Source organism: Lathyrus oleraceus, chromosome 2 (assembly GCF_024323335.1).
Source record: "Lathyrus oleraceus cultivar Zhongwan6 chromosome 2, CAAS_Psat_ZW6_1.0, whole genome shotgun sequence".
NCBI lineage: Eukaryota > Viridiplantae > Streptophyta > Magnoliopsida > Fabales > Fabaceae > Lathyrus > Lathyrus oleraceus.
The window spans coordinates 25,010,225-25,037,864 of NC_066580.1; the positions used below are offsets into that span (position 1 = coordinate 25,010,225).

General features: G+C 34.6%; 1 protein-coding gene across 1 annotated transcript; it reads left to right on the forward strand.

Moving 5' to 3' along the window:
• Nucleotides 1–1,952: 1,952 nt before the first annotated feature.
• Nucleotides 1,953–27,211, forward strand: LOC127117824 (protein CHROMATIN REMODELING 5). The gene is made up of 31 exons (XM_051047937.1): nt 1,953–2,348; nt 3,167–4,011; nt 4,156–4,214; nt 4,405–4,839; nt 7,356–7,580; nt 7,768–7,851; nt 8,422–8,481; nt 8,569–8,672; nt 8,897–8,948; nt 9,620–9,683; nt 12,031–12,124; nt 12,195–12,282; nt 12,360–12,494; nt 13,250–13,441; nt 13,538–13,605; nt 14,491–14,584; nt 17,741–17,865; nt 17,955–18,018; nt 18,723–18,935; nt 19,721–19,963; nt 20,043–20,153; nt 20,340–20,429; nt 20,608–20,790; nt 20,910–20,990; nt 21,134–21,370; nt 22,224–22,379; nt 22,667–22,844; nt 22,925–23,106; nt 25,475–25,822; nt 25,901–25,994; nt 26,200–27,211. Exons 2-31 carry the CDS (start codon nt 3,300–3,302, stop codon nt 26,655–26,657), a joined length of 5,229 nt encoding a protein of 1,742 aa, XP_050903894.1. The 5' UTR covers nt 1,953–2,348; nt 3,167–3,299; the 3' UTR covers nt 26,658–27,211.
• Nucleotides 27,212–27,640: the final 429 nt, after the last annotated feature.

Here is a 27,640-nt window from a genome sequence, read left to right on the forward strand (position 1 = left end):
TGTTGCGTGGAAGCCTACAAAAAGGTGGAAGTTCTTCTGAATCTTCGAATAGACCACCACTCTAGATACTAGTAGGGTCGAGGAAAGATCACTGCAGAACAGAGACATTGGAGCATGATTGTTGGAGCTGAAAGATTCAAGATAATTTTGCGTAAAAATTTCGCAAGAATTTAGTTCTAATACCGTGTACAAGTCAAAGGAACCAGATGGAAGATTTTTATATTTTTAGCGTCATTTGGATATTGTGATTATACTAAAACTCGTGTAACTTGTCACAAATAATATTGTAAGACAATTTTTTAAATGGGAAACCATTGGATAGTGGATTAAACTTAGCGAGGATGATAGTTAAACTTTTCTCTCTCTCTCTCTCTCTCTCTCATATTTTAATTTCGTAGAAATTACACAACGTAGATTTTGTTAGAATCAACACTTTGAACTTGTCTCGTTATTGATTAAATCTAAAAACTTTGATCATATAATTCACTTGTATTGATTTTATAATCTTTATATGTCTTGTGTAAATTCATAATCATTTCAATACAATATATTATTTACTCTTTAGTTAGATTGTTGATTTAATCTTTGTTGTGTTGTGTACTTATTAAGTTGTTATCTGTATATTCCAATCGATAAGCATAATCAATCTATACTAAAATTTGCTTCCACCACACAAACTATTTTCTACTTTTCAAAGTCTGATAAAATATTTATCAAAATAATTTTTTCAATTGATCATTTTAGTTGAGAGGTCTGTTTATCTTATATATATATATATATATATATATATATATATATATATATATATATATATATATATTTTCTCCACTTAGGTGGTTGTTACCCTTTTATTAACACTACCACACTAATTTTTAACACTTACAATATTTGAAAACACATAACACTGCATATTCAAACGATCACAAATATAACTATACATAAAGACAAGTATCAATGTATTATAATTTTAAGTTTAGTTAAGAGTTGAAGATCAATTCAACATGATATTACTCTTACCAGTGGGCATACTATTACTATTAGGGTTTTAAATTGATTTAAGGGTTGAGATCAAGTTAATGTTGTATTATTACTTAACATAAGACTACTATTACTTACCATAAGACTACTATTAATGCTTTGAGTTAACTTAAGCATTGAATAATCTCATTAATCATTCATGTATTCACACAAATTAAAAGATAATGCATATTCTTTAAATAAATTACACTTACTTTTTTTTTATTACACACTTTTTTATTATTTAAACAACATAACTTTAATTTCAAAATATCCACCACACTTATGATATATATTTTTTAAATGGATTTCACTAGACACCACATTATATTATATATATATATATATATATATATATATATATATATATATATATATATATAATATATATATATATATATATATATATATATATATATATATATATATATATATATATATATTATATATATATAATATATAATATATATATATATATATATATATATATATATATATATATATATATATTCAATTCAAATCACTTTAGTCTAAAAATAAGTTCAAATTAAAACATAATTAGTATTAAAAACAATAACTTTTTTAAATTTATTAAATAATTATTATATCTGATATATAATAATAATATTTATTCAATGAATATAAATGTTTTGTTATCGTAATAAAATATCTATAATATTTTGACATGATATTTTTAGAAATTGTGAAGAAACAACACAAACAATTAAAAAAATTATGATTAATTACAGTAAATAACTTGATTATTGAAATGTGTGATATAATTAACCATTGTTAAAAAATAATTGATCATATGCTTAAGCTAATATTAACAACCCAAATTATTCTCAATTAGGAGGCAAAATGACGTCTTACCCCATCCCTAATTTTGCCAAATAAAAAAAAAAGTAACAAAAAAAAGAGTAAATATTCTTCACATTATTAATATTTTTTTTTCTCGTGCGTCTCTTCCTAAAGACACCTTTATCTCTCGTACCCTTTAATCTGCTCACCGTCGTCGGTTAATCCAAAACACCGCGTCGTTTTTCACTTTCCCAATCAAACTTACCGCCGCCGCAACCGGCGAATCCCTCCGCCGTTCTCTCACAATTTCCAATCTCGTTTTCCACTTTACCTTTAACAACAACAACAGCCGATTTTTCTGTCTTATTTTTTCCTATTCATATTCGCCGCCGCCGATTCAGTTTCCGACGATTCATTGTCGGACGGGGAGGTGCGCACGATTATTACCCCGCGCACCGTCGGTCGTCGCTTTCCCTTCCGGTCAAACCAAAATTAACGGAACTTCGTTTTGCTTTGTGTAGTTTTTGAAGGTGAGAGCCGTCGAATTTTCCATCATCGCAGCATGAATTCGTTTGTTACGTAGTGATTTCATCTCTGAATTGTGTTTTTGATTGCGGATTTAGGTTTGTCTTTAGGTTTGGTAGTAAGGTAAGCGTTTTCCAAGCCTTAGGGGTTTTAGTGACGCGCTTTGTTGAATTTGCTTGTTGATCCGTTCCGATTCAATATTGGCTTTACTTTTGAGAAGTTAACATGTTTTTGATTTGGTGTTGGTGGTTTTGTGCATTTCACGGTGTTGCAATTCGAGTTTGGCGTAACAGGGGTTTTAATTCAATTCAATTTTGACCGTTAAACCAAACACTCTTTTGAACCAGTTCATAAAATTCTTCATAAATTTAACTGGTTCTTTAACTTGGTTTCATCAAATAGGACCTTCTTCTTTAACTTCAAAATTAAAATTGAATTCACCTACATCAAGTTCTACTGGGTTTTTGATATAATCTCCCCACCTTCCGGCTACTTGGTCGCTTGGTGTGAAAATAAGTTAGCATGGGAATTTTAACACAATCATTAACTATCCACTGGTTTATAGTGGAATTTCAACTTAATGATGTCACTGATTGTTGAACCCGGGTAGTTTGATGGTTAAAAATTAAGCATACTTTGAGGTGTTGTGAGCATATTAAAATTTTCAAAATTTGTATAAGTAGTTCACTTGCTTTTCTTCTATGTCCATTCTAACTTATGGGGTTGTAATGCCAGCTTTTCATCTTGTATATTTAACTTGCTTCGTGTGGTATTGAGCATAATTTTGGATCACGCTGACCATTTATTACTCTTTGCTGTTCAGGTTTTTGAGGAGTCTGTAGATAACAAAAGCAGCAAGTGATACATGTCATTTATTATTATTATTATTATGATCAGTGATCAATCCCTCTTATAGAGAGGAGATTGGAGTATAGTTGTTAGTCATACGTTACAAAATGGCTTTCTTTAGGAACTTCGTAAATGATACAGTCTCACACAGTGTCATGGAAGATAAAGGCCTAGGACAGGATGCTAGTAATATTCTTAGACCAGTAGGTAATGAGTGTCCTGATGCAACTTCTAGTGAGAAAGAATTTGATATGAACTTGGAGGCACAATATGAGAGTGATGGTGGACCAGATGGTGCCTGTAGACTGCAAAATGAGGGAACAGCTAATGATGGAGATGCTTTGAGAGAATCCAACTTACAGGCTGTTGGTAGTAAAGCATCTACAGCCGGAAGGTGGGGTTCGACATTTTGGAAGGACTGCCAACCAATGTTTCCTCAAAATGGCTTGGATTCTGGAAAGGAATCAAAAAGTGGATCAGACTATAGAAATGCAGGGGGATCCGAAGAAAATTCTTTGGATGGAGAAACAGGAAGGGTAGACTCAGAAGATGATGATGGACAAAAAGAGGCAGGTAAAGGCCGAAGAAGTCACTCTGATGTTCCTGCAGAAGAGATGTTGTCTGATGAATATTATGAGCAGGATGGGGAAGATCAAAGTGACTCGTTGCATTATAATGGGATTCACAAGCCCACTGGACGAAATTCACAGCCTCATCTGATGTCTAATTCCGTGAAAAGAACAGTGCGCAGGAAATCTAGGATTTCAGATGATGATGGTGATGGTGATGTTGACTATGAAGAAGAGGATGAAGTAGATGGTATGCTGAACATTGAATTTGCATAGAGATTGTTTCTCATGCATGAAATACTACTATTTTAAAATTAGCTAATAATGGCCTTGTTACTTAGTACACTGATTATTGGTGAACTCTCATGATGCATTTTTTGCCGATACCTTGCAGAAGATGATCCTGATGATGCAGATTTTGAGCCTGCCGAGAATATCCATACCTTAAACAAGGTGTTTATTTTTTGTGGTTATTATTGTTATTAGGATCTAAATCATTTGCAATAATGACCGTTAATATATTAAGAGGTTATATATTTTTGTTAGAGGTCAAATATCGCCTCATTGTCAGTTTCAAAGTTAACAAGCATTTGCTTTTTTGGTGAGTGTTTCTGAGTATTCGATGGTTTGATTGGTGTTCCAGGATAAAAATTGGGAAGGTGTAGGATCTGATGAAAATGATGACAGTGATGAAAGTCTAGATGTCTCTGATGATGACGAATCTTTCTATACCAAAAAACCCAAGGGAAGGCAACAAGGTAAAGTTAGAAAAAGTATAAAATCTACCAGAGATCGCAAATCAGGTGTTGCATCTGGCAGACAAAGAAGATTGAAATCATCTTTTGAAGACAATGAGTCAACAACAGAGGATTCTGACAGTGATAGTGATGAAGATTTCAAAAGCACACGAAAGAGAAGTTTCAATGTCCGCAAGAATAACAGCCGCTTTTCAGTAACAAGTTTTTCTACACACAACAGTGACGTTCGCACTTCTCGTAGGGCGGTTAGGAAGATATCATATGTTGAAAGTGATGAAAGTGAAGAAGTTGATGAAGGGAAGAAGAAAAAGTCTCAAAAGGTAAATCCTTCATTATTCATATTTGAACACAGTTTATGCTTTGTCTCTCTGGATGTGTGTATTTAGTGTAAATATTTTGGGGTTTATTTGTCTACTAAAACCCATTAAACTTTATTTGTCAGTTCTCACACATGTAAGACTCAAATCATCACGTCACTGTCCGATATGATACCCAAAAGCTGTTTTAGATTTCATATTAAATGACTACCGTGTAGACATGCTTTTTAGGCCAAAGTTTTGGCAGTATATTATGAGTCTATTTGAACAGGAAATTTTTTACATGCACTTGTTATTAAATGGATAAAAGGTTTTAATAGAAAGAACAGAGGGAAGGCACACCTACATTGAAATAATCATTAGTAGATCTAATCGGGAGGCTAAAAACACTATCCTATGTTTTACACCAAAAAAACTGTCCTAATCCAAGAGGTAGCAAAATTCTCCGCGCATTCAAAATGTTGAGTCAAATTAAATGAACAAGCAGGCAGCATATGCTGTTCCAAATTAGGAAATGATGTTGTGATAGACTAACGATTATTTAGTTACCTACCATTTTGATATTTCTTATTGTCTCCACTATTGTTGAAGTTAGACAGGGAACTAGGGAATGAGGGAAGAGAGAGAGTGAAGATTTTGAATTGGATTATGATTTGGATACAAAAAGACCCACCAGACACCTAATCCTAACTAAACAAGGAAGTTAGTTGCGATAACTATTGACTCTAGTCTCCAAATCCTAATTGAGTATGGCAACAAATCATGAAGTATAGATACCAATCCCAAGAGATAATATACTGTATTCTAAATTACTCGATAATACAGCCCAAATATTATGAAATATTTGTGTACTCTAACACAATCCCTCAAGCTAAACCTTACTAAGTTTATGCTTGTTGCAAATGAAACCTTAAAAAAGAAAATATAACACGGGCTACACAACATGGTCAGAAAGGCAACTTGGGGATATTGCAGATTTCAGCGAGATGACCGATGCTAAAAAAGGACTCCTCCAAATGGTTGCAGTGATCATTAATTTGAAGAGGTGGTTGAAATGTTATCCTAGGAAGAAGATGATGGTCTTTGGAATGATCATCAATTGAAATTTTGTGGTAAGCAATTATAATTGCACGAACCAAAATTTCCTCAAATTCCCCAAGAACAACATTTGGAAGCTTTTAGACCACAAGAAAATTTACGATACCAAATAAATAAATAAATGTTAAAATTGAAATTAAGAATGGTGTATCATATCATAACCATAGACAATCATCATGACACAGCGCACTAATGGGATAGGAGAAATTACCATCGGTAATCTTCATGATTGTAGTCTAGTATGAACCATATCTAATTCATCACTAATCTGGAATAGTCAGGGCCAAATTGCAATTGGAATTACCAGGGTTGGCTTTTGTTTGGGAATGTCGGGTCAAGTATCATCTGTAGTGATAAGGCTAAACTTCATTTGGGTTACTTGGGGACATACTACATTTAGGTTAGCTGATGTCAGCTTATTTGATAATGGCGGAGGTTATCGAAAGGAAATGATGTTGGTGCAAACTGATCTAAGGCATTTGAGATAAATTGAGGAAGCAGCAAGCAGAAAAATCCAGTGAGAGATATGGTGGCCCAAATTTGAGCATGACTGACAAGAAGAAAAGAATCGGAGACAATGAGATTTTACTAGATTTCTAGACTTTAGGGAACTTGGCCGTGTAATCATCGTGATGAGTTGAGACAGGTCACAGGGGATGAGACTGCTACCCTGTTGAAGTTATAGGGTTTTAGAAAAGGGAGGAGGGAAGAGAAAAAATAGACTTTTAATTCTGATTATGGTTTTTGATGATGCAAAAGACTAAGCAGTAGCAAGCAACAACTCTTATTATCCTACGAGACGTGTAATCTGAGTTAATTAAGGAAACTAACCATGATAATTACTGAACTCTTAATCCTATTTAAATTAGGGAAAAATCATGAAATATAAAGAAATTTGGAAACCTATCCTAATTGATAATCTAAGGTATATTCTAAATTAATCTAAAATAAAACCCAAATATATCGAGATATTTTTATATTCTTGCTAGAGAATGTGTGTATTTAACATGAAAGCATTACTCAACAAATCAACATGCAATTATTAAATGTGTATACTGATTTAGGGTTGGTATGATCTCAGTCATGAAATTTGTCTGTTACTTGATGGGACTTGTGCAAAAGAGGGAAATTTCAGTACATTATAGAAGTGTTTGTGTACAGGATTACATATCATTGCTTTTAGGCGCCTTCTTTATTTCTTGTGTTTTATGTTAATCAAGGGAATCTTATCCGGCAATGATGATTGGTGTGTGTAGTTAGAATCTTGGTTCCCGAGCTAAGTTATTATATTATTTGTTTATATGGGAATGTCTTGCTAGTTAGAATGTGGAATTTTACTTAAATTACTATGATACCACCTTTTACTTAATGTACACTTTCAACTTACCAATAATAATTTGATTCTTTTAAATGTTCCTCAGGAAGAAATTGAAGAGGACGATGGTGACTCTATTGAAAAGGTGCTTTGGCATCAGCTGAAGGGAACATCTGAAGATGCTCAAATGAATAATAGATCATCTGAGCCTGTTTTAACGAGTCACTTGTTTGATTCTGAATTTGATTGGAATGAGATGGAATTTTTAATAAAATGGAAGGGGCAGTCTCATTTGCACTGTCAATGGAAGTCTTTTGTAGAGCTACAAAATGTATACATTCTTATTGTTTATTAAGCATTAATTAATGTTATGCTGTTTTAATTGTCTGTTTTCCTCTCTTTTTTATCAAAATAATCCTTGCTGTTTTGGTCATTTTAACTGTCCATGTATTTTTGGAGGTTTTTCTTCATTTCTCTCTGGCAGAAGTGTAATACATCCTGTTTACTTGAGATTGCAGCTCAGTGGCTTTAAAAAGGTTTTGAATTATACAAAGAAAATAATGGAGGACATCAGGTACCGGAAGACAATCTCAAGGGAGGAGGTAAATACTTTAGTTCAGCTATTAGAAGACTTTGTTTTAGATGTTCTAGTTCATCTTTATAGATCTTGATATCATAATAAATACCACAGAAGCTCTTGCAGAAATTTATTTGGGGGATATTGTTTACCAGTTCACAAGTTGTAGGAAGTTCGCATACAAAAGTGAATTTCCCAACTTGACCTTGTTTTATAATACTTCTATTTGAATGTTATACAATTAGTGCAATCAACTTTGGATAAAGGTCTATCTAATTGGGCCATACACTATGCAGGATGGCCCATTGGCCTATCATCCTCACTTTCTGTGGCACTTTCTGCCTCTTATTGTTCTTTCTTTTACCTATTACTCAATCTAGCTGCATCATAAAAAAAAGTATATTGACTAGTCTTGCCTGGTTGAACGTATACATGTTCGTTCTTGCTTGTAAGTTTTCCATGCATTTCACCCTGATAATGTTATTTGTATGAAGACAGTGGATAACTATCTTCATTTAAATAAGTGATAACTATCACATGATATCGTAATATTATTTGTGTTTATTTTTTGAACATTATTTATTCCTGTATGCAGATTGAGGTCTATGATGTGAGTAAGGAGATGGATTTAGAAATTATCAGGCAGAACAGTCAGGTTTCCTTCTCCCTTTTGCATAATTAAATGTTATGTGTTTGCTTTTTCTTGAAATCTTTGATATATTCAGATATTTGCATATTTCAGGTGGAAAGAATCATTGCAGATAGGATAAATAAAGATAATTCTGGCAATGTTATCCCCGAATACCTGGTCAAGTGGCAAGGACTATCTTATGCTGAAGTGACTTGGTACAATACATTAAATTTAGTCGATTGATTTTTTGTACATTTTCTGTACATCCATTGTCTTCATACTACTAGAAAGGAGGATAAGTAGAACATCTATGCAATGTCTTTCCGTTCTGCTTTAGAGTTTTAAGTCCTTGTTCAGCAAGTGCAGTAATTAGATGTCTATGGTGTATTAGTAATACTATGTGAGTCTCACATTCTTGTCTGATTATTTGTTGTACCAGGGAAAAGGACACCGATATCTCTTTTGCTCAACATTCAATTGATGAATATAGGGTAGTTCTCTACATTTTTTTACTTATTTATTCTCATTATACTGCTGGTTTTGGGAAGTTTATTCCTTATATTTATTATCAAAACTATTTGGATAATAGTATTTGGCTTGTATTTAGCATGTAGATATTAAGATGGCTTGGCCACAATGTGGTAGAAATTTGTAGTGAACTTAGGAAGCAAAAATATGATTCTGAGTATCATGGGTAATTGGGTATGAAACAATAAGGATATGAGGACATGATGATTTTGATAATTTTAGGATACTATATGGCAAGGATACAACTAACTGAGTAAACAGTTGCTCTTGAAGTAATCTTCTCGTAATAAAGAAGTTTGAATTTCTGATAGTTTTTCTCACCTTGGATTTCATATTTGACTCTTTGCATTTTTGTTCTTTGTGGCTTAGTCTGTGCTGAGCTATATCTTTGTTCATTTAGCTGAGTTCTACTGTATCTCAGCCCAGCGTTAATCATGCTTGGGTGAAATTAGTACTGGGAATGGTGCCCTGTGGGTAGTCTTGAGGTTTCTCATCTGTCCATCAGCACTGGGCTTTGTGGCGGTTCTTGTAATTGTGTTTTTCTGTGGTGCATAATGTATGCATATGGAAGATTTATATATGGTTGTTGGAATATTGTTTTATATTAAGTTTTTATTCTTCTGTATTTGAACAGGTTCGAGAGGCTGCAATGTCTGTTCAAGGGAAGGTGGTGGATTCCCAGCGTAAGAAGAGCAAAGGTATGTATTTTTCTTCCTGTTTTAGTAGGTTTATGCGGGGTTATTGTTATTAGGATGTTTATGTTGCTCCACTTGGTAAGGACGTGACTCATCCCACAAGGGTGCGAGTTCAAATCCTGCTGCCAATGTGAGGATCTTGCTGATGGGTAGAATGATTACAATCAAGATCCCTAAATTATAGGGAAAAGTAAAAGCTACAATCAGAAAGACGTAAACATGATGTCTACAATATTAAGAATAAGGGAAAGTAAATGAGTGGGATATTTCGACAAGTTGTAAGCGCTGTCTTAAGGCTTACCCTGATGCTGAGACCCAACTAACTTAACTTCATATATTATAAAAACGATCAGGATGTGTACTTTATTTTAATTACCGTAATTAGGGGTTGTATATGTTTTTTGAATTTCATTCTATTGTATCTCATTAACTACTGTTAAGAATGTGTGATTGGGGCTAACTCAACCTTACAAAACCGGTTGGTAGAGTGAGGACTGCCCCCATTTATAAACACATGTTCAGGCCATATATTGTCCAATGTGGGACTCTTAACACACTCCCTCACGTCCAGGACTGGACATCTGGAGCGTGGAAATAAATGGTGGGTGGTCCACCGGATCTTAAACGAGGCTCTGATACCATGTTAAGAATGTGTGATTGGGCCTAACTCAACCCTACAAAACCGGTTGGTAGAGTGAGGACTGCCCCAATTTATAAATATATGTTCAGGCCATGTGGGACTCTTAACAATTACGATAGATTTAATATAGACTATAAAAAGTGTATCAGTATCAGCTATTTACTCTAAAAATTTTCAATCAAGTGGAATATACTTCACTGCTAACTCTTCTTTTTGGATAGGCTTAGTAATTAGTTATGTTTGTATTCTTTTCCTTCTCTTTCACCAGGGTTTAAACCCAAATCCTTTAACTCTCCCAACCCTTAGCTCAAAGCAGTTGAGCTATCCTCTCGCAACTACCGCCACCTACTTCTTTTTCATGGCCAGCGTTTGTGACACTGCCGTGTGCCACCCACAGCCAGCCATCTCTGGCCGCCATCTTGCAATGCAACCTGCTCACATTGGTATGCTGCCCGGTGCCAGCCCTTTCTTGTTGGCGTCCTCACTGACAACTTTGGCGTTTCATAGTGAAAACTGATGAAACCGTTGCTCTTTGAAGTTACTGTTTGAAAACCCAATCCCTGTTAAGGCATAAATATGTAGTAACTAGTAAGCTTTAGAAATCAAGATGAGGCGAAGTTACCATGACATTAATAGATTATTACCAAACACAAACGACTCCAATCATCGTTTTTGCATCTCTTTTTTAATTATTTTTTATTTTTTATTTTTTTTAAGTAACATGCATGTAAATCGTTGTACTCAATTCTTTTCATTTGGTGTATTATTTTTTTCAAAAGTAGGTGAGCCAAGTCCAATCCACCAAATCAGAGTGGGTTGGGTAGGGTTGCGTGCACCCTCTAAGATCTCATCAATATATACATGCATGTAATTATTCATTAAATAATACAGTAGAGATTCCATTACATTTCAGTTCACTCCTTACCACTCTCCATTAGACATCATAACACTTCCTTTTTAAAATTTACTTTTGTTTCCATTTGTTTTTCTATTTTTGAGGAAAACTGTCATGTCTTACTTTTTAATTACAAATCAGATTAATAGCAATTTCTTTGATCCATTCTTAAATTATGATAATTTTGGTTCACATTGTAGTAGTTCAATATTTTTTCCTGTTTCCTTCTTGGTGCAGCTGAGCATTTTCTGATAATTCCCTTTAATATGACCTTGTCTTATTGGATATTTATTTTGGACCTAACTCATCCTTACAAAACCGGCTTGTAAGGTGAGAAAACTCTTTATAAACTCTAATTAGGATTTGGGCCTTATCATTAGTCTATGTAGGACTTGAGCTTTTCCCAATACACCCCTCACAACCAACACTATTTGGGTTTTATGTGTGGATATAAATGGTGGATGACCCAAATCGATAGGCTGCGATACCATATTAGGTTTTTATATTGGGTCTAACTCACCGTTCAAAAACTGACTTGTAAGATGAAGGGTGTCACTCTTTATAAACTCTAATCGGTGCTTATCTTTAGTCTATATAGGGCTTGGATTTTTTCCAATACTTCTAAAGCCTATTTCTTTAACTAGTTATTTGTTTTTTAATACCATATGAACAATAATCTAGTTTCATCGGTTCATATATTAAATATTATATAAAGTTTTCCATGTAAATTTTGATCTTAATGTGTGGTTCATATTTAATATTATATAAACTTATCTGTGTAAATTTCGATCTTAATCCGTGGTTGTGGTGTTTAGCAAGTTTGCGGAAGCTTGAGGAACAACCTGAATGGTTAAAGGGTGGAAAGCTCCGTGATTATCAACTTGAGGGTTTGAATTTTCTTGTTAACAGGTATGCATATACGATTGTCTTGTATTTTTCATTTTTTGGTCTTCTAAAATTATGTCTATTGCATTTGAAGCTGGAGAAATGATACAAATGTCATTTTAGCTGATGAAATGGGTCTTGGAAAAACTGTTCAGTCAGTGTCAATGCTTGGTTTTCTACAGGTATGGTATCAATTATCTGCTTGCTTACAGCTGCCCTTGTAATGCAATAAAAACACGTATTTCTGTTGTTTGTACAGAATGCCCAGCAAATCCATGGCCCTTTTCTTGTCGTTGTGCCGTTGTCTACTTTATCAAACTGGGCCAAAGAATTTAGGAAGTGGCTTCCTGATATGAATATTATTGTATATGTTGGTACTCGAGCAAGTCGAGAGGTGAGACATCTTTGAGTTTTCAGTTCATATACAAATGAATTTCTATTTTTTGTTTGGCACAATTGTATGCTGTGTCCTACATAATGAATATATGAACCTGTTTCTTTAAACAAATCCTGGGGAAATATGACTTTTTACATGTAGAAGTAGCTATCTAATGAATGTTGATTTTCTTGAAGTTTTGAAACTTTTATTTTTATTTTTTTATGTTTGTACACATTGTAAGACAATATGCATCCCGTCTTGATCGTGTTCAAGTCCTAAGTTAATTCATTTTACACTGGTTTAGCTTTGGAGGAGAAGGTATAACTTTAGATATGAATTTGGTCGAGTGCTATTTTGTTTCATCAAGTGTTGAATCACACTGATACGGCATTGCCATAGGCGATGAATTTATTATACACGGTTATTTTTTCCTACGAGGAATTAAATTCATGGTTTTTAAATCTGACAGACCACAAAATGAGATGATATCTAGTTAGATTTTTGTTTGACTCTCGCGAAGATAAACAAGCTATTTTTGTATTTTTCTCAGCTCAGTAAGTAGTTGTAGTTCTGATAGACACTTTTAATTGAAATGACTTGTTTTGTTCCACCTTTTAATAGCTGAAATGTTAATAAGCATTAAATCATACTGTTGTTTGTAGTGACATACATGCCTGCATGCAGATGGTTTAATTTGTAATCAAAGCTAGTACTTGCTAGTCTTTTTTTGTCTCTTAATTTTTATTTTTGCTTTTGAATCTTTATGGCAGGTTTGTCAACAGTATGAATTTTATGATGACAAAAAGCCCGGTAAACCAATAAAGTTCAATGCACTGTTGACTACATATGAAGTCATTTTGAAAGATAAGGCCGTTCTCTCCAAGATCAAATGGAATTATTTGATGGTAGATGAAGCTCATAGACTAAAAAATAGCGAGGCACAGTTGTACACTTCCCTTCTAGTATGTAACTTAACTCAATTTAATATTTAGTTATTGTTTATGCTGTTGAGTTAAACCTTTGTTTTAATGTTGCTTATTTTTGTGCTGCTGTTTTAGGAATTTAGCACCAAGAATAAGTTGCTCATCACCGGTACTCCGCTACAAAACAGTGTTGAAGAGCTATGGTAATAGTAATTTTTTTCTTTTATAGAAGACATGTGAAAATGAAACTTAGCTCTTTTATGGTTTTATGAGATTTCTTAATATTTTTTGTATGGATAAATGTCGATAAATGTTGAGTACATTCTACCTACATGATTCTCTTTCTCTATTAGTGGCTGCTGAACAAGCATATTATTACCTACTTGATGCATGACTGAGTAACTTATGATTTATTTGCATATCCTTTGTATTAATCCATTTTAAGTAGCCAACATGGTTAACTATTCTGCATACAATATTGAAGGAGTTAAAATTGGCATTCCGATAGGGTGCTATTGCATGCTTAATCATATCCATATGTTCATTGTGTATATTATACTGTATCTTTGTGCTTGCTCACTGTTAGAGTTTGAGTACCAAAGAGATATTGAGAGAAATAGAAGGAATGTTTGTAAGAGACAAGGAAGATAGATGCGGCTGAAATTTCAATAGTATTCTCGATGTGTGCACCCACTAGAGTGAATGTATATAGTTATACTTAACTGATTCTAACTAACACTATGCCGACTGACCACTGTCAGTTCAGAGAGCTAAAGGAGCTCATGCTCGACTTAGAGCCAAGCGCTAACATTTACCCTTATGACTCGAGGTAGGTGAATGAAGGAGAAAAAAAATAAATCTGAGTTATCTTACAGGTTCATACCAACAAATATGGAATTGTCCGTTTTTTTTTTGTTGCTGGAGACTGCCTTGATTTGGTGGGGTTCATGACATGATTATATATGCACTGTATTTATTTCTAAATAGGTTTTGATTATGCTACCTGTTATTTTATTTTCTCTTTTTTTTTTTCTTTTCATATTTGTATAATAATCTCTCTCCCCCCCCACACTCTTCATGTTTTGTAGGGCTTTGCTCCACTTCCTTGATCCTAACAAGTTCAAGAGCAAGGATGAGTTTGTTCAAAACTATAAGAATTTGAGTTCTTTCCATGAGAATGAGGTATAAATTATTGAACTCATAATTAGTATTTGAGTTCTTTCTTTCCATTATGATAGATGAAAGCCTTTCATAAATAGCCTAGACTGATTGATTTGATCTCAAAAGTCAGGGGTCTTGACTCTTTCTCTTGTTTGTTTGTGTTTGTCTGTGTATCTGCACAATTCTTTGTAAACAATACAAATAATATCCAGAGTCAAATCAACAGCCCTTTACCAAAGTTGTCAAACTCGAGGGTCTACATACTCTCGTGGAGGGTCCCGTAAACTCAACTCGTAATAGTTTATGGAATATAAAAAAGTAGCATTGAAAACCTTATAAAATAACCATCTGCAATATACAAAATATTTGAAGAGTCTAAATAAAGTTAGCATGTCAAATTAATTCTTAGTTTATTCGTGAAAAAGTTGTATTTTAAGTTTGTCTTTTAATTAAAATATGAAGATGCAAACAAGAAGGTGGAACACATTCCACAAGAAAGAAACCCTTTTCAACTTCTTGACTACTTTTAGTATTAAAAATATGAAAAAGAAATAGAATTGGTTTTCTTGCGGGTGCCAATTAATTTCCTCCCCAGCATATTAGCTACTCTGTATTTGATGTGTCACTTTTATGAGAAAGTTGAAGATGTAGATTTCCTCTTTTGAAACTCAGAAAGAAGGAAATTGTATAGAATGAATTGATTATATTGCAACAGCTTTCACTAAGCCATATATTGGGTGATGTAACCAACTGAGGCAGTTAAACAATCTGTCAGAGTTGTGCTGAGTCAGCACAATTAGTTACAAACTTACAAGATTATTTTGCTTAACAAAGCAGTTACGCTTAGCACCATCAATGTTTACTCTAATATCTCCCCTTCAAATCCAAGAGGATTTGTTTTGTTAGAGAGCCATTGTCATTGTCAGACTCTGCTAGTCACAAATCTGAGAGGGGATAGGGGCTTGGTAAATAGATCTGCATATTGATCAGTTGCAGTTTAGAGAGAGTGTTGGGAGTGTTGGGATAACACCTATAGTAGGAAAGATGGTGAAAATTATGAGTCATATTGCAGTTGATAGAAACCAACTGATATATAAAAAAAAAGGGAAAATCCCTTTGAATTACAGAATAGTACCGCAGAACTTCTAGAGTCTGCACCTCCCAATGCCAAAATGGCCAATTTCCCAATCCAATTTCAAGATGATCAACTCCTTCAATGTCTTCCCCTATTTATTCTAAACCTAAACACTCTTAATTGATAATATAGTAGTTCTAATAATTACCCACTAACTCTCCTAATAATTTAATATCAGTTACAAAACTCAAGAGTCTAACAATACTCCCCCCCTAAAGATTCACCTTGTCCTCAAGGTGAAAGAAATACACGGTAGGAGAAATGTATCCTCCCGGATCCCATAATTTGTAAAATAAAGGTTGTAGTACATGAAATAGGAAATTTTCTTGCTAATGGCAGACATTTCGTGGCTAGTTGTTGTGGCCACAGTGGCACCGGTGGTGGAAATTTCTTGTTCCTAGACTTTATCTTAGGAATTGTAGCAAACACTGACAATAGTGAGTCTTTTGTCTGTGATGAAATAGCCGACTCTCCGTCACTTCTCTGGACTTCTGCTTCACTGGCAACCATCAATGAATCTGTATTTTTCACTTCGTCGCCCACGCAATCAGATTTGATATCCACTTTACAAACTTCTTTTACACTGTATTGTTGGATTTGTGAGTCTTCAACTTTACCACCAATCTTTTCTTCAGTTGGAGATGCTATTGGTTCTTGAATTTCATCGCTGCCTTGGATTTCCTGTGTTTCGTTTTCAGACTCCAGTAGACAATCCCAAACGTCTGGTTGAAATTTCTTGAGAATGGCCTTTACAAAATTTCACCAACAAGTATTTGGATGACTCTCTTTCCAAGAAATCCACCAATCAAGAGCATCTCCTCTCAATGCAAATGCAACAACCCACTCAAGCTTCATCTCTTCATTCTTCTTGACCCAAAATATTGCTCAGCCTGGATCAGCCACCAATAGGCCTCCCTTCCATCAAATCTTGGAATCAAATCTGCAGCCGTATTCATGCCAAAACTTCCAGCACAAGGTAGAATCTTCTTGGATAAGAGCTGCTCTGATGCCAGTTGATAGAAACCAACTTATATATAAAAGAAATTAGGGAAGATCCCTTTGTATTACAGAATAGTACCGCAGAACTTCGAGGGTCTGCACCTCCGAATGCCAAAATGGTCCTTTTTCCTATCCAATTCCAAGATGATCAACTCCCTCAATGTCTTCCCATATTTATTCTAAACCTAAACACTCTTAATTAATAATATAATAATTCTAATAATTACCCACTAACTCTCCTAATAATTTAATATCAGTTACAAAGTCTAACACACCTATAGTAGGAAAGATGGTGAAAATTATGAGTCCTATTGCAGTTATAAGTCTTTGCTCTAAACACCCATTTGCAGCCAATAGCACCCCTATTCGCAGGAAGTGATATAAGTCTTCTTGTGTTGTACTTGATGAGTGCATTATATTCATTCTGCATGCAGATGCCCACTTGGGATCTTAAAGAGTCATTTTGTCGGAAGTAGGTTTAAGTTTAGTAAGAAGGGATGCGTTCTTGGTTGAACAATACCATTCACCAAGATTAATTCTAATGCACTAGAATGTAATTTACTAATTTCACTTTATGTAGTTAGGCGCCCGAGGAATATAATCTGTCTACACCCATGCCATTTACTAGTTCTCTTTCTCTCCCTCTCCATCATTTGTATCGACTTCTTCCTTAACATCGAGGCATCTCAATGGCTGAAAATGGCTTCCCAAATTTCAAAAGTTTGAATGCGAGCAAAATAGAGAAGAAAGATACAACATATGAAACGTGGGGGCTTACAAAGATTAAAGAAACAACATTCTTCACAGCGTTTTGGTCCTTTTTAGTAAATTGAAAATAGACTCGTTAACTCGGTCTCTAACTTGCGAGTCTGTTCGAGTTTGACTGTCTTTGATACCGAAAGGATTATACACGATTTAACTTGTTTTTATGAGTCAACTTACGAGTTTGACAATCTTTCCCTTTACTTCCCTGCTACTTGATTTTCCCTGGTCTCAAATTGTCTTTTCACTGTTATTGCTGTGCATATATTATTTTATGTTAGCTTGCAAATCTTCATATGGAATTGAGGCCACACATACTTCGAAGAGTTATCAAAGATGTGGAGAAATCTTTACCCCCCAAAATTGAGCGCATTCTTAGGGTTGAAATGTCTCCTCTTCAGAAACAGTAAGTGATTTTCTCTTCTTTTTTAAATAAAAAAAGTTACTCCTGTTTGTCCGTTTTCTATATAGCTGCTTCTGATTTTTTTCATTTAGGTATTATAAATGGATTTTGGAACGTAACTTTCAAAATTTAAACAAAGGAGTTCGTGGGAATCAGGTTACATCTCTATCATGTATTTCTAGTGATCATTTGTACATGGATACTCTGTGCTTTCTTCACAATGATGGTTAATGGAACAGTAAATGCTAATACTGGCTGCTGAATTTATATTTTTACATGACGTGCATATAAAAACTTGATTTTTTACTCTAATGCCAATACTCGGCCTATGCTTTGATTTCTTTGCACTATGTAGTTGTAAACTTGATTCTTAATCGAAAGATGCTAGAGTTAGTGTTTTTTTTTTTGTTGTTAACAAAATTCAAAATTTCATTATTTGAAAGAAAAAAACGTTTGCTCTACATGCAAAAAGCTATTTAAGGTTTTATTAATCTTTTTTACTATTTATAACCCAAATCCTACATTTAAAATAGATAGGACCTGAAAAAAGTTTATAAAGAGGGACACCCTGACCTTCCAAACCAGTTTTGTAAGGATAAGTAGGCCTAATCTAAAAATCTAATAATTTTAAGCTGTGGTAATCTATTCAACTAAATTGAACGAGTTGACAAAAAATAATGCACCCGTATGTTATCAGTCGGACTGACAAAACTTTGATAAACTCTTCATTTCATATTTCTAAACTTCAATAAACCCGATTTCATATTTCTTTGATAAACTTAATTTCATAAATCTAAATCCCTTCCTCCTAAAAAATATCACCAAATTAGTAAATTCAAGTGTACTCTGCTGAATTTCAGGTTTCTCTTCTAAATATTGTGGTGGAATTGAAGAAGTGTTGCAACCATCCCTTCCTATTTGAAAGTGCTGACCATGGCTATGGTGGGGACTCTGGTGGAAGTGACAGTAATAAACTTGAGAGAATTGTTTTTAGCAGTGGCAAGCTTGTGATACTTGATAAGCTGCTTGTTAGATTGCATGAAACCAAGCACCGTGTTCTGATTTTCTCTCAGGTTTGTTGTTGAAAGTTGAAACTGATGTACTGGATGGTCTTTTTAATTGTTTTGGAAGTGGCCGATTGTTTCTTATGTACTCTTGCAATTTGTGTTTTTATTATATTTTGGTGGTTGTGGCTCTCTGGAGAATTAGTGAGATCACACACTTGAGTGTCATTAATTCAACTACATATAAGAGGATCATGTGAATTTTGAAAACATATATTAAATGCATTGTGTTTAGATCTTTCTGGTTGTGTTAGATATATGTTCGTCTGTTGAAGTTATCATCAATTTTATCTGGGGCATATCATGCAGTACAAGTTCTCTAGTGAATCAACTTTGATGTTTAAGGTGACATTTAACATGAGAAAAGGTTAGGCTTGATCATGAATAACAATACTTTGTTTGAAAAAAAATATTGAGTTTAGTGTGACGAAGACTAAAGATTGAAGTCAACAGGAAAACCCTGCTAAAACAAGGGGAGAAAAATGAAAATCTTCTGTCAGCACTCTTCAAAACCTCTTTGAAATATTACCTGGTTGAAAGTCGTGCAAATTACTTGCGTCTTATTTTCCCCCACTTGAAAAGTTATACAACAAAAATAATTTAGAAACCTATTGGTGATAAAAATGATGATTTTAAGACTTCATTATTGTACAAGGTTCATGGAGAGGTGGCTGTGACAATCATGTAGATTCTGACTTTTGATGATGCTCTTCTAAGCACCCTAGTCTGCTTTAATGTAATATGTTTTAAGCATTAGTTTATGATGATGCTAAGTTATTAGAGATGTATTGCAGATGGTTAGGATGTTGGATATATTGGCGCAGTATTTGTCACTTCGAGGGTTTCAATTTCAAAGACTTGATGGCAGTACAAAATCTGAGGTGCGACAGCAGGCAATGGAACATTTCAATGCACCTGGTAGTGATGATTTCTGCTTCCTTCTTTCAACACGAGCAGGAGGTCTAGGTATCAACCTTGCCACGGCAGACACTGTCATTATATTTGATTCAGACTGGAATCCTCAAAATGACCTGCAGGTGTATTTCAGTTAATTTGATCTCACTATTAACCATCTAGCTGTCCAGGTACTTAGCATCATTTCTATGTTTCTTTTAGGCAATGAGTAGAGCTCATAGAATTGGGCAACAAGATGTTGTTAACATATATAGATTTGTGACAAGCAAAAGTGTCGAAGAAGATATTCTGGAGCGTGCCAAGAAGAAGATGGTATGTTCAGAATCATTGAATATCCAATGGTTGTATTGGTTTTACTCTCTTTTGTCTAGCTTTGGTACTCTATCTTTTTTGGTATGTTTAATATTAATATTTTCGTACAAGATAGATTCAGTTGCTTGTGGACATGCCATGAGGTCAACAATTTTGCGTCATTATTCATAAGAATGTGTTCTACAGGTTCTGGACCACTTGGTGATTCAAAAACTGAATGCAGAAGGTAGATTGGAGAAGAAAGAAGCCAAAAAGGGAGGAAGTTATTTTGATAAAGTAAGAACCTTTGTGAAATTATATATTTGTTTAGCTGTGTGCACATTATATATGATGTCTTTATAGATACCAAAACCCAAACTACTAAGGCAACACTGTCTTCTATTTGTATGGTATGGGTTGCATCAAATCATTTGTATAAAATCATTATGTCAAACATTTTCTTCTTAAATGACAGAACGAGCTGTCTGCAATCTTACGATTTGGAGCAGAAGAGCTTTTTAAGGAAGAAAGAAATGATGAAGAAAGCAAGAAACGACTCTTAAGTATGAATATAGATGAGATTCTTGAAAGAGCTGAGAAGGTTGAAGAGAAGACGGATGAAGGAGAACAAGGAAGCGAGTTATTAAGTGCATTTAAGGTAAGACTTGTGGATAGTAGTAGTACCATGGATTTGTTGTTTTTTATTTTTCAGGATGGGGAAGGATAAATTTCGACAGGATGAGAAATTATGAGTATTTTCTCCTGTTTTATGTACAGGTTGCCAATTTTTGCAATGGTGAAGATGATGCAAGTTTTTGGAGTCGTTGGATAAAGCCTGATGCTGTATTTCAAGCTGAGGTTTGATCTTGTTCTTTTTATTGATATATTATTATAATAGTCTAATGATGTTGGGTTTCGAGGGTGACGTGTATGTACTGTTTGTTTTAGTTAATGCTCAGCATTTTATTCTTTTACTTGACTTTCTTTCATATTTCTTTCAGGAAGCTCTTGCTCCACGTTCTGCAAGAAATATTAAAAGCTATGCCGAGGCTGATCCATCTGAAAGGGGTAATAAAAGGAAAAAGAAGGAATTTGAACCACCTGAGCGAGTTCAGAAACGCCGTAAAGCAGAGTATTCAGCTCCTGCAGTACCAATGGTTGATGGAGCCTCTGTCCAAGTTAGAAGTTGGTCATATGGGAATTTATCTAAAAGAGACGCACTCCGTTTTTCTCGCGCCGTAAGATTCTATTACTTCCTGCAATTTGAAGTATTATATTTCTATCACAGACCTATTATTTAATGTCCATATTCTACCTGGCGTACTGAGTGTGAGACTCAGTTTTTGTCTTAAGCTAGGATCAGTGAAGCTTCGGAGATATGAGCCTGAGCCTGAGCTTTGAGGTGGCACTGGACATACCTTATATTTGTGCATCCACTTTTGTTAGCCCAGAACAATTAGTGTTGGGCGTTCCTTTGAAAAATCTTTATGGTAATTTGTAAATCAGGACGTGTGCGCATGATAGTCTAAGGCTTAGCATGACAAGGAGTTAAGAAAGCTTGAGATGGAGTCCATGTTTCCTGGAAAATAACTCTTTTTGTGGGAGTTTCTTGTGTTTATCATATATCACAGACTTTTTGGCCATACACATTCTTTAATTTATTTTGTAGTAGAGTAGGTTCTAAATCTTGTCAGCATCTAAGATATCTTCTTGATGGGTTCCAGCCCTGTTGTTTCCCCCCAAGAAAATGCCTCCGGCTCCTTTTATTTTTAGATATCATCCTGATGGGTTCCAGCCCTGTTGTTTCCTCCCAAGAAAATGCCTCCCCGCCCCTTTTATTTTTAGAGTGAGTTCATTGTCGTGCCTCCCGGTGGGTTTAGCCAGTGGCTTGTTAATGTTGCATTTACAGCTCATTTGAGTTAACGATACCCTTGTCTTTTTCTTGTTCTCTTGGCTCTTCTAAAATGGTATTTTGTCTGCTGAGCACATGCTTGCTGTCTGTGCATGTGTCATACATATGCTTTATTTTTGTTAATATCCATTGTCGTAAATATTCTACTGATGTATGATCATCCCCAATTAAATGCCCAGGTCATGAAATTCGGGAATGAGAACCAAATTGATTTAATTGCGGCCGACGTTGGTGGTGCAGTTGTGGCAGCTCCTCCTGAAGCACAGATAGAACTTTTCAATGCACTAATTGATGGTTGTTCAGAAGCAGCGGAAATTGAAAATCTGGACCCAAAGGTTTGTATAGCATTAAACTCTCTTAAAGCTGGTGTGAAATGGTTGTTTGACTATCTGCTTTGCTCGCGGTCAATCATTAGTCTTGTCTATCTATAGCAATATCTATAGCAATAAGGTTGTAATCAAGACTCCTTAATTATAGGAATAACTTGATAAGAATAAGAGCCTATATTTATCTAGTTGATTATTATCAGAAACATCTGTAGAAAATAAAAGAAAAAAATCAGAGAAATATATTCTTATTGTTTCCTCAGATGCATGCCTATAACGTGTAATATTGCATCCAGGGGCCTGTGCTAGATTATTTTGGTGTCCCAGTGAAAGCAAATGATATACTTACTCGTGTCCAAGAACTTCAACTCCTAGCAAAGCGCATTAGCCGGTATGAAGATCCCATTGCACAATTTCGTGTTTTATCGTATCTCAAACCTTCAAACTGGTCCAAAGGTTGTGGGTGGAATCAAAGTAAGTGTACTTTCTAAGTAGTTTGTGTTCTGCATTACTTCAAATGACTTTATTACTTAATCATGCCTTACTTTTTACAGTTGATGATGCAAGATTGCTTCTTGGAATACATTACCATGGATTTGGTAATTGGGAAATGATTAGATTAGATGAAAGGCTTGGCCTTACGAAAAAAATAGCACCTGTAGAACTCCAAAACCATGAAACTTTCTTGCCACGAGCTCCAAATTTGAGAGACCGTGCTAATGCCCTTCTGGAACAAGTATGCATATTACATGAATTATAATTTTAGCTATTTTCTTGTTTTGCCAGTATTTATGATTTACTCCCTCCGTTCCTTTTTAAGTGTCATTTTCTTGATGAATTTTTGTTCCTTAACTGTTTCAAAGTTCAAAGTAGTTTTAATTGCTCTTTTGTCAAAATTACCTTTGTTATTTATTACGGGGAGAGAAAAAAGTCAAATGAATTAATAAATAATTAAGGGTATTATAAGTAAAATGACAATTATTATTTGAAAAGTAAAAAAAATTATTAGTTTCCCTAGTATGGGTAAAAAGTCAAAAAAATGTCACTGTTAAGAGTCCCACATCGGATAATATATGACCTGAACATGTGTTTATAAGTGGGGGCACTCCTCACTCTACCAACCGGTTTTGTAGGGTTGAGTTAGGTCCGACTACATTTCTTAACAGTCACTTAAAAAGGAATGGGAGGGGATACAAATCTGCTAATTAATTCCTCTTTATTTCTGCCTTTCTAATGCCTTTACATGCTTCCCATTCACTGCTAAACTTCATAGATACTTTTCAGACCTTGTTTGGTACATGCAACTCACACGAATTAAAATACTATTTACTATAGTAAATACTGGAAATAGAAGCACCAAAGCAACACACAAGAGCTAAGAGATCATAACATGAATTGAGGGTAATATCAATATTATCAGTTCTGGGATATTATAGTACTGCTCATACTGAAGGGAAAGTTTTATCCTTAATTGTAAGACCGACGATGTTGTATGAGTTAGAGTGTTGGGCGGTAAAGAAAGAACCAACACGAGAATAAAACAAACATAGCAAAAAATGAGATTGATGGCTTGAATGTGTGGTAAGACAAGATAGGATTACAAATGATAACTTCAGAGAGAGAGGCTGGGTAGCATTTATTGTAAAAAAATGGTGGAAACTCGCTTTGGTATTTTGGGCTTGTAAAGAGAAGACTGGTATATTTTGTAGTAAGAAGAGTAGATTAGATGAAGGGTGGTCAAATGCTTAGAGGCAAAGGAAAACCTAGAAAAACTGTTAAGAAAGATCTAGAATATTAATCAATTGGATAGATATGTTATATCATAGAATATTATGGCAGCGCATGATCCATGTAGCCAACCCCACTTTGTGAGATAAGGCCGAGTTGTTGGTAGATTATAGTATGGTTCAGTGGTACAATTGGGTAGATATTTCTAGAATCTTATGTAATTAATGAGCATGTTAGTACCAGATAAGCAGTCTGAAACAAAACACTCTTTACCACATTACTTCAATATAATGTTATTTGGCAAAAAGTAGTGGACGGGAAGGGAATTTGGTTGGATCGGTTTGAGTGAGAACTTGCAGCTTTCAATTGTCTTTGCTACCTTAGATTCTTTATAATTTCTTTTCCTTGCTTTTATCCTTTAGCATGATCACTCTATGAGATTGATATCAAATAGCAAAAATTGTACATATTTTTCTAATGCAAGACAGCAGATATATGGTTCAGTTTTCTACTACGTCTACATGATACACTTGTCCTTTTTTTTTGTTTCAATGTCAAGTCTTTTCACACTTTAAATCTTAGACTTACGTTCATACAGTATCCATTTCTCTGCAATATGTCTGCATATGACATGCAAATTATATATTTACCTAGCAAATTAAGTTTCCCCCAAAAATGTTGGTTATTTGCCACCAAATAAAATGTGAAGGTTTCTGTTATGAACACTTATTTTGTGTATTTCAGTGATCAAAGAAGTTACATATGGGTTCTTAAGAATGTGGGTTGAGCCTCACTCAACCCTACAAAACCGGCTAATAGGGTGAGGATTGCCCCCACTTAGAAACACATGTTCAGGCCATAGATTGTCCGATGAGGGACTCTTAACACCCCCTCTAATGCCTAGGATTTGCGTCTGGGACGTGGAACTAAATGGTGGGTGGTCCAATGGAGATCTTAAACCATTTTAAGAATGTGAGTTGAGCCTCACTCAACTCTACAAAATCGGCTAGTTGGGTGAGGATTGCCCCCACTTAGAAACACATGTTTATGCCATAGATTATCCGATGTGGGACTCTTAACATGGTTAAATCAGGATAATAATTTGAACCAACCCTAGTCCCTGCCCACTAATTCATGTTCTACTTCCTATTAAGCATTTAAATTGGTGCTACATAATTTAAGAGATTTCTGTCAGATCCCATGATTTTAGGGATTAAATTTGTTCTATTTCAATCAAATATTCTATCATTTGATCTATTAATATCCATATCCCAACCCTGTTTTTGGCATTTCACGTATGTATGGATTCTAAATTATTTGCTGAATCAATCATTATTGCTTGTCACTCGCTATAATGTCTTCATTTTTCTGTGTAGGAACTTGTTGTTCTTGGGGTAAAAAATGTTAATAGCAAAGTTGCACGGAAGCCTTCCAAGAAAGAGAAAGAACAGACAATGAATATCTCACTGTTGCGCGGACAGGAGAAGAAGAAAAAACCGGGTTCTGTTAATGTCCAAATGAGAAAGGATAGGTTTCGGAAACCCAAAAAGGCCGAACCTATTTTAAAAGAGGAAGGTGAAATGTCCGATAATGAGGAAGTATATGAGCAGTTTAAAGATGTAAAATGGATGGAATGGTGTCAAGATGTGATGGTTGAAGAAACGAAAACTTTGGAACGTCTTAAGAGATTGCAGAGAACTAGTGCTGATCTTCCAAAGGAAAAGGTACTTTCCTAGGCTTCTTTCCTTTTATTATGTCTGAAATATGTTTTAACCTTATTTACTTCCCTGTGTCTACTTTAGGTTCTTTCAAAAATACGCCACTATTTACAACTTCTTGGGCGAAGGATTGATCAAATTGTGTTAGAAAATGAAGTGGAACCCTATAAGCAAGATAGTAAGTGCTTTCTCCATCCTGATACCCTAGTTTTACCTCGGGGGAAATGGGAAGTGTTCCCGCTCTATTCATGCATTGGGAGTACTTTTAAGTTATAAATTTATTGTTGATCTCCTATTTCCGCAGAGGACACGAGTTGGCCTGTGTTTTTTGGGTTCTCTATTTTCTATTACATGATTGAATTTTTTGCCTCGTTTATTTTCAGGAATGACTGTCCGACTGTGGAAATATGTATCCACCTTTTCCCATCTTTCAGGGGAGAGGCTTCATCAAATATATTCCAAACTTAAACAGGAACAGAATGACGAGGCTGGGGTTGGTCCTTCTGTTTCATTTAGCAGAAACGGAAACCCGTTCCATCGCCACATGGAGAGGCAAAGAGGATTAAAAAATACAGCTAGCTACCAAATGTCAGAACCCGATAATAATACAGGAAAATCTGAGGCATGGAAACGGAGAAGAAGATCTGAAAGTGATGATCATTTCCAAGGTCAGCCTCCACCTCAAAGAACCACAAGCAATGGGATCCGGATTACGGATCCTAAATCACTCGGGATCCTTGGTGCTGGACCTTCTGACAAACGCTTTGTTAGTGGGAAACCTTTGAAGACACAACCTGGTGGGGTTCCTTCAAGTCAAGGTTTTTCCTCAGGAATAAAATAACCAGCTTTATGAGATCTCTGCGACAGATTACTAGAGTGTTGGTGGCCGGCTTTCACTCTGCATTTACATAGCTTCAGCTTCTATATACTCTCTGGAATTCTTTTTCCACCCATGGGAATAAGATTTGAAGAACCCTTTTTAGAAGTGGATCTGAAAAGTATCTCAACTCTGGGATTTGCATCCTTAACAAGGTCGTTGAAGCAAATGAAGATTTTCTGCAAGATGAAATTGAGTCTTGCCAATTGTTTCTTTGCCTTTTTGATTTCTACCCTTCCTTGAATATGAGCCTAGCAAAACATTTACATACAAAAAAGCTTAAATTAAAGTCTGCCCGCCCACTTGCTTTAGACATACTTAGGAAAATATACATTGTCAGTTCTGCAATTTTATTGGACTGAACTGCTCAATCCACGAAGTATGTTATTGATGCAGCCAAAGTTGTATCTGATTTTGTGATATTTATTAGCTATAATGTCCAAAATTTTGCAACTCTTTTAAGTGGGTTTCAATTTTCATTAGTGGAAAGGGTAAGAAATCAAAAATTAATTCTCAAATACTTGCATTTAATTAAAGCGTGATATTTTCTTTCCAGTTTCAAATATTTCATTGAATGCTATTATGGATTTTTCTTTTATCAATTATTCTCTTTCCTTTATTTATACTTGGTCAGTTATAATTTATATAACTATTAGATGTATAATATAATAATATATAATCTGGCATTGATTTTAAGTCAGGGATTTGTATTTTTTAAAGTTTAGATATTTTGTTAAAAATATATAATTTGACATTAGTTACCAATGTTCTTTTAACTCATTTAGTTAGCAGATTTGTTGATATTAATAAACAAATAATTTTTCAAAATAATATTTTTTATTAATTAACAAGTAATTTGGTTTAATAATTAATAATAATATTTATCAAAATATTTAACTATTATTACTCGGGTGATGGTTATAAATAAATATGTTTTATTGTTTCAC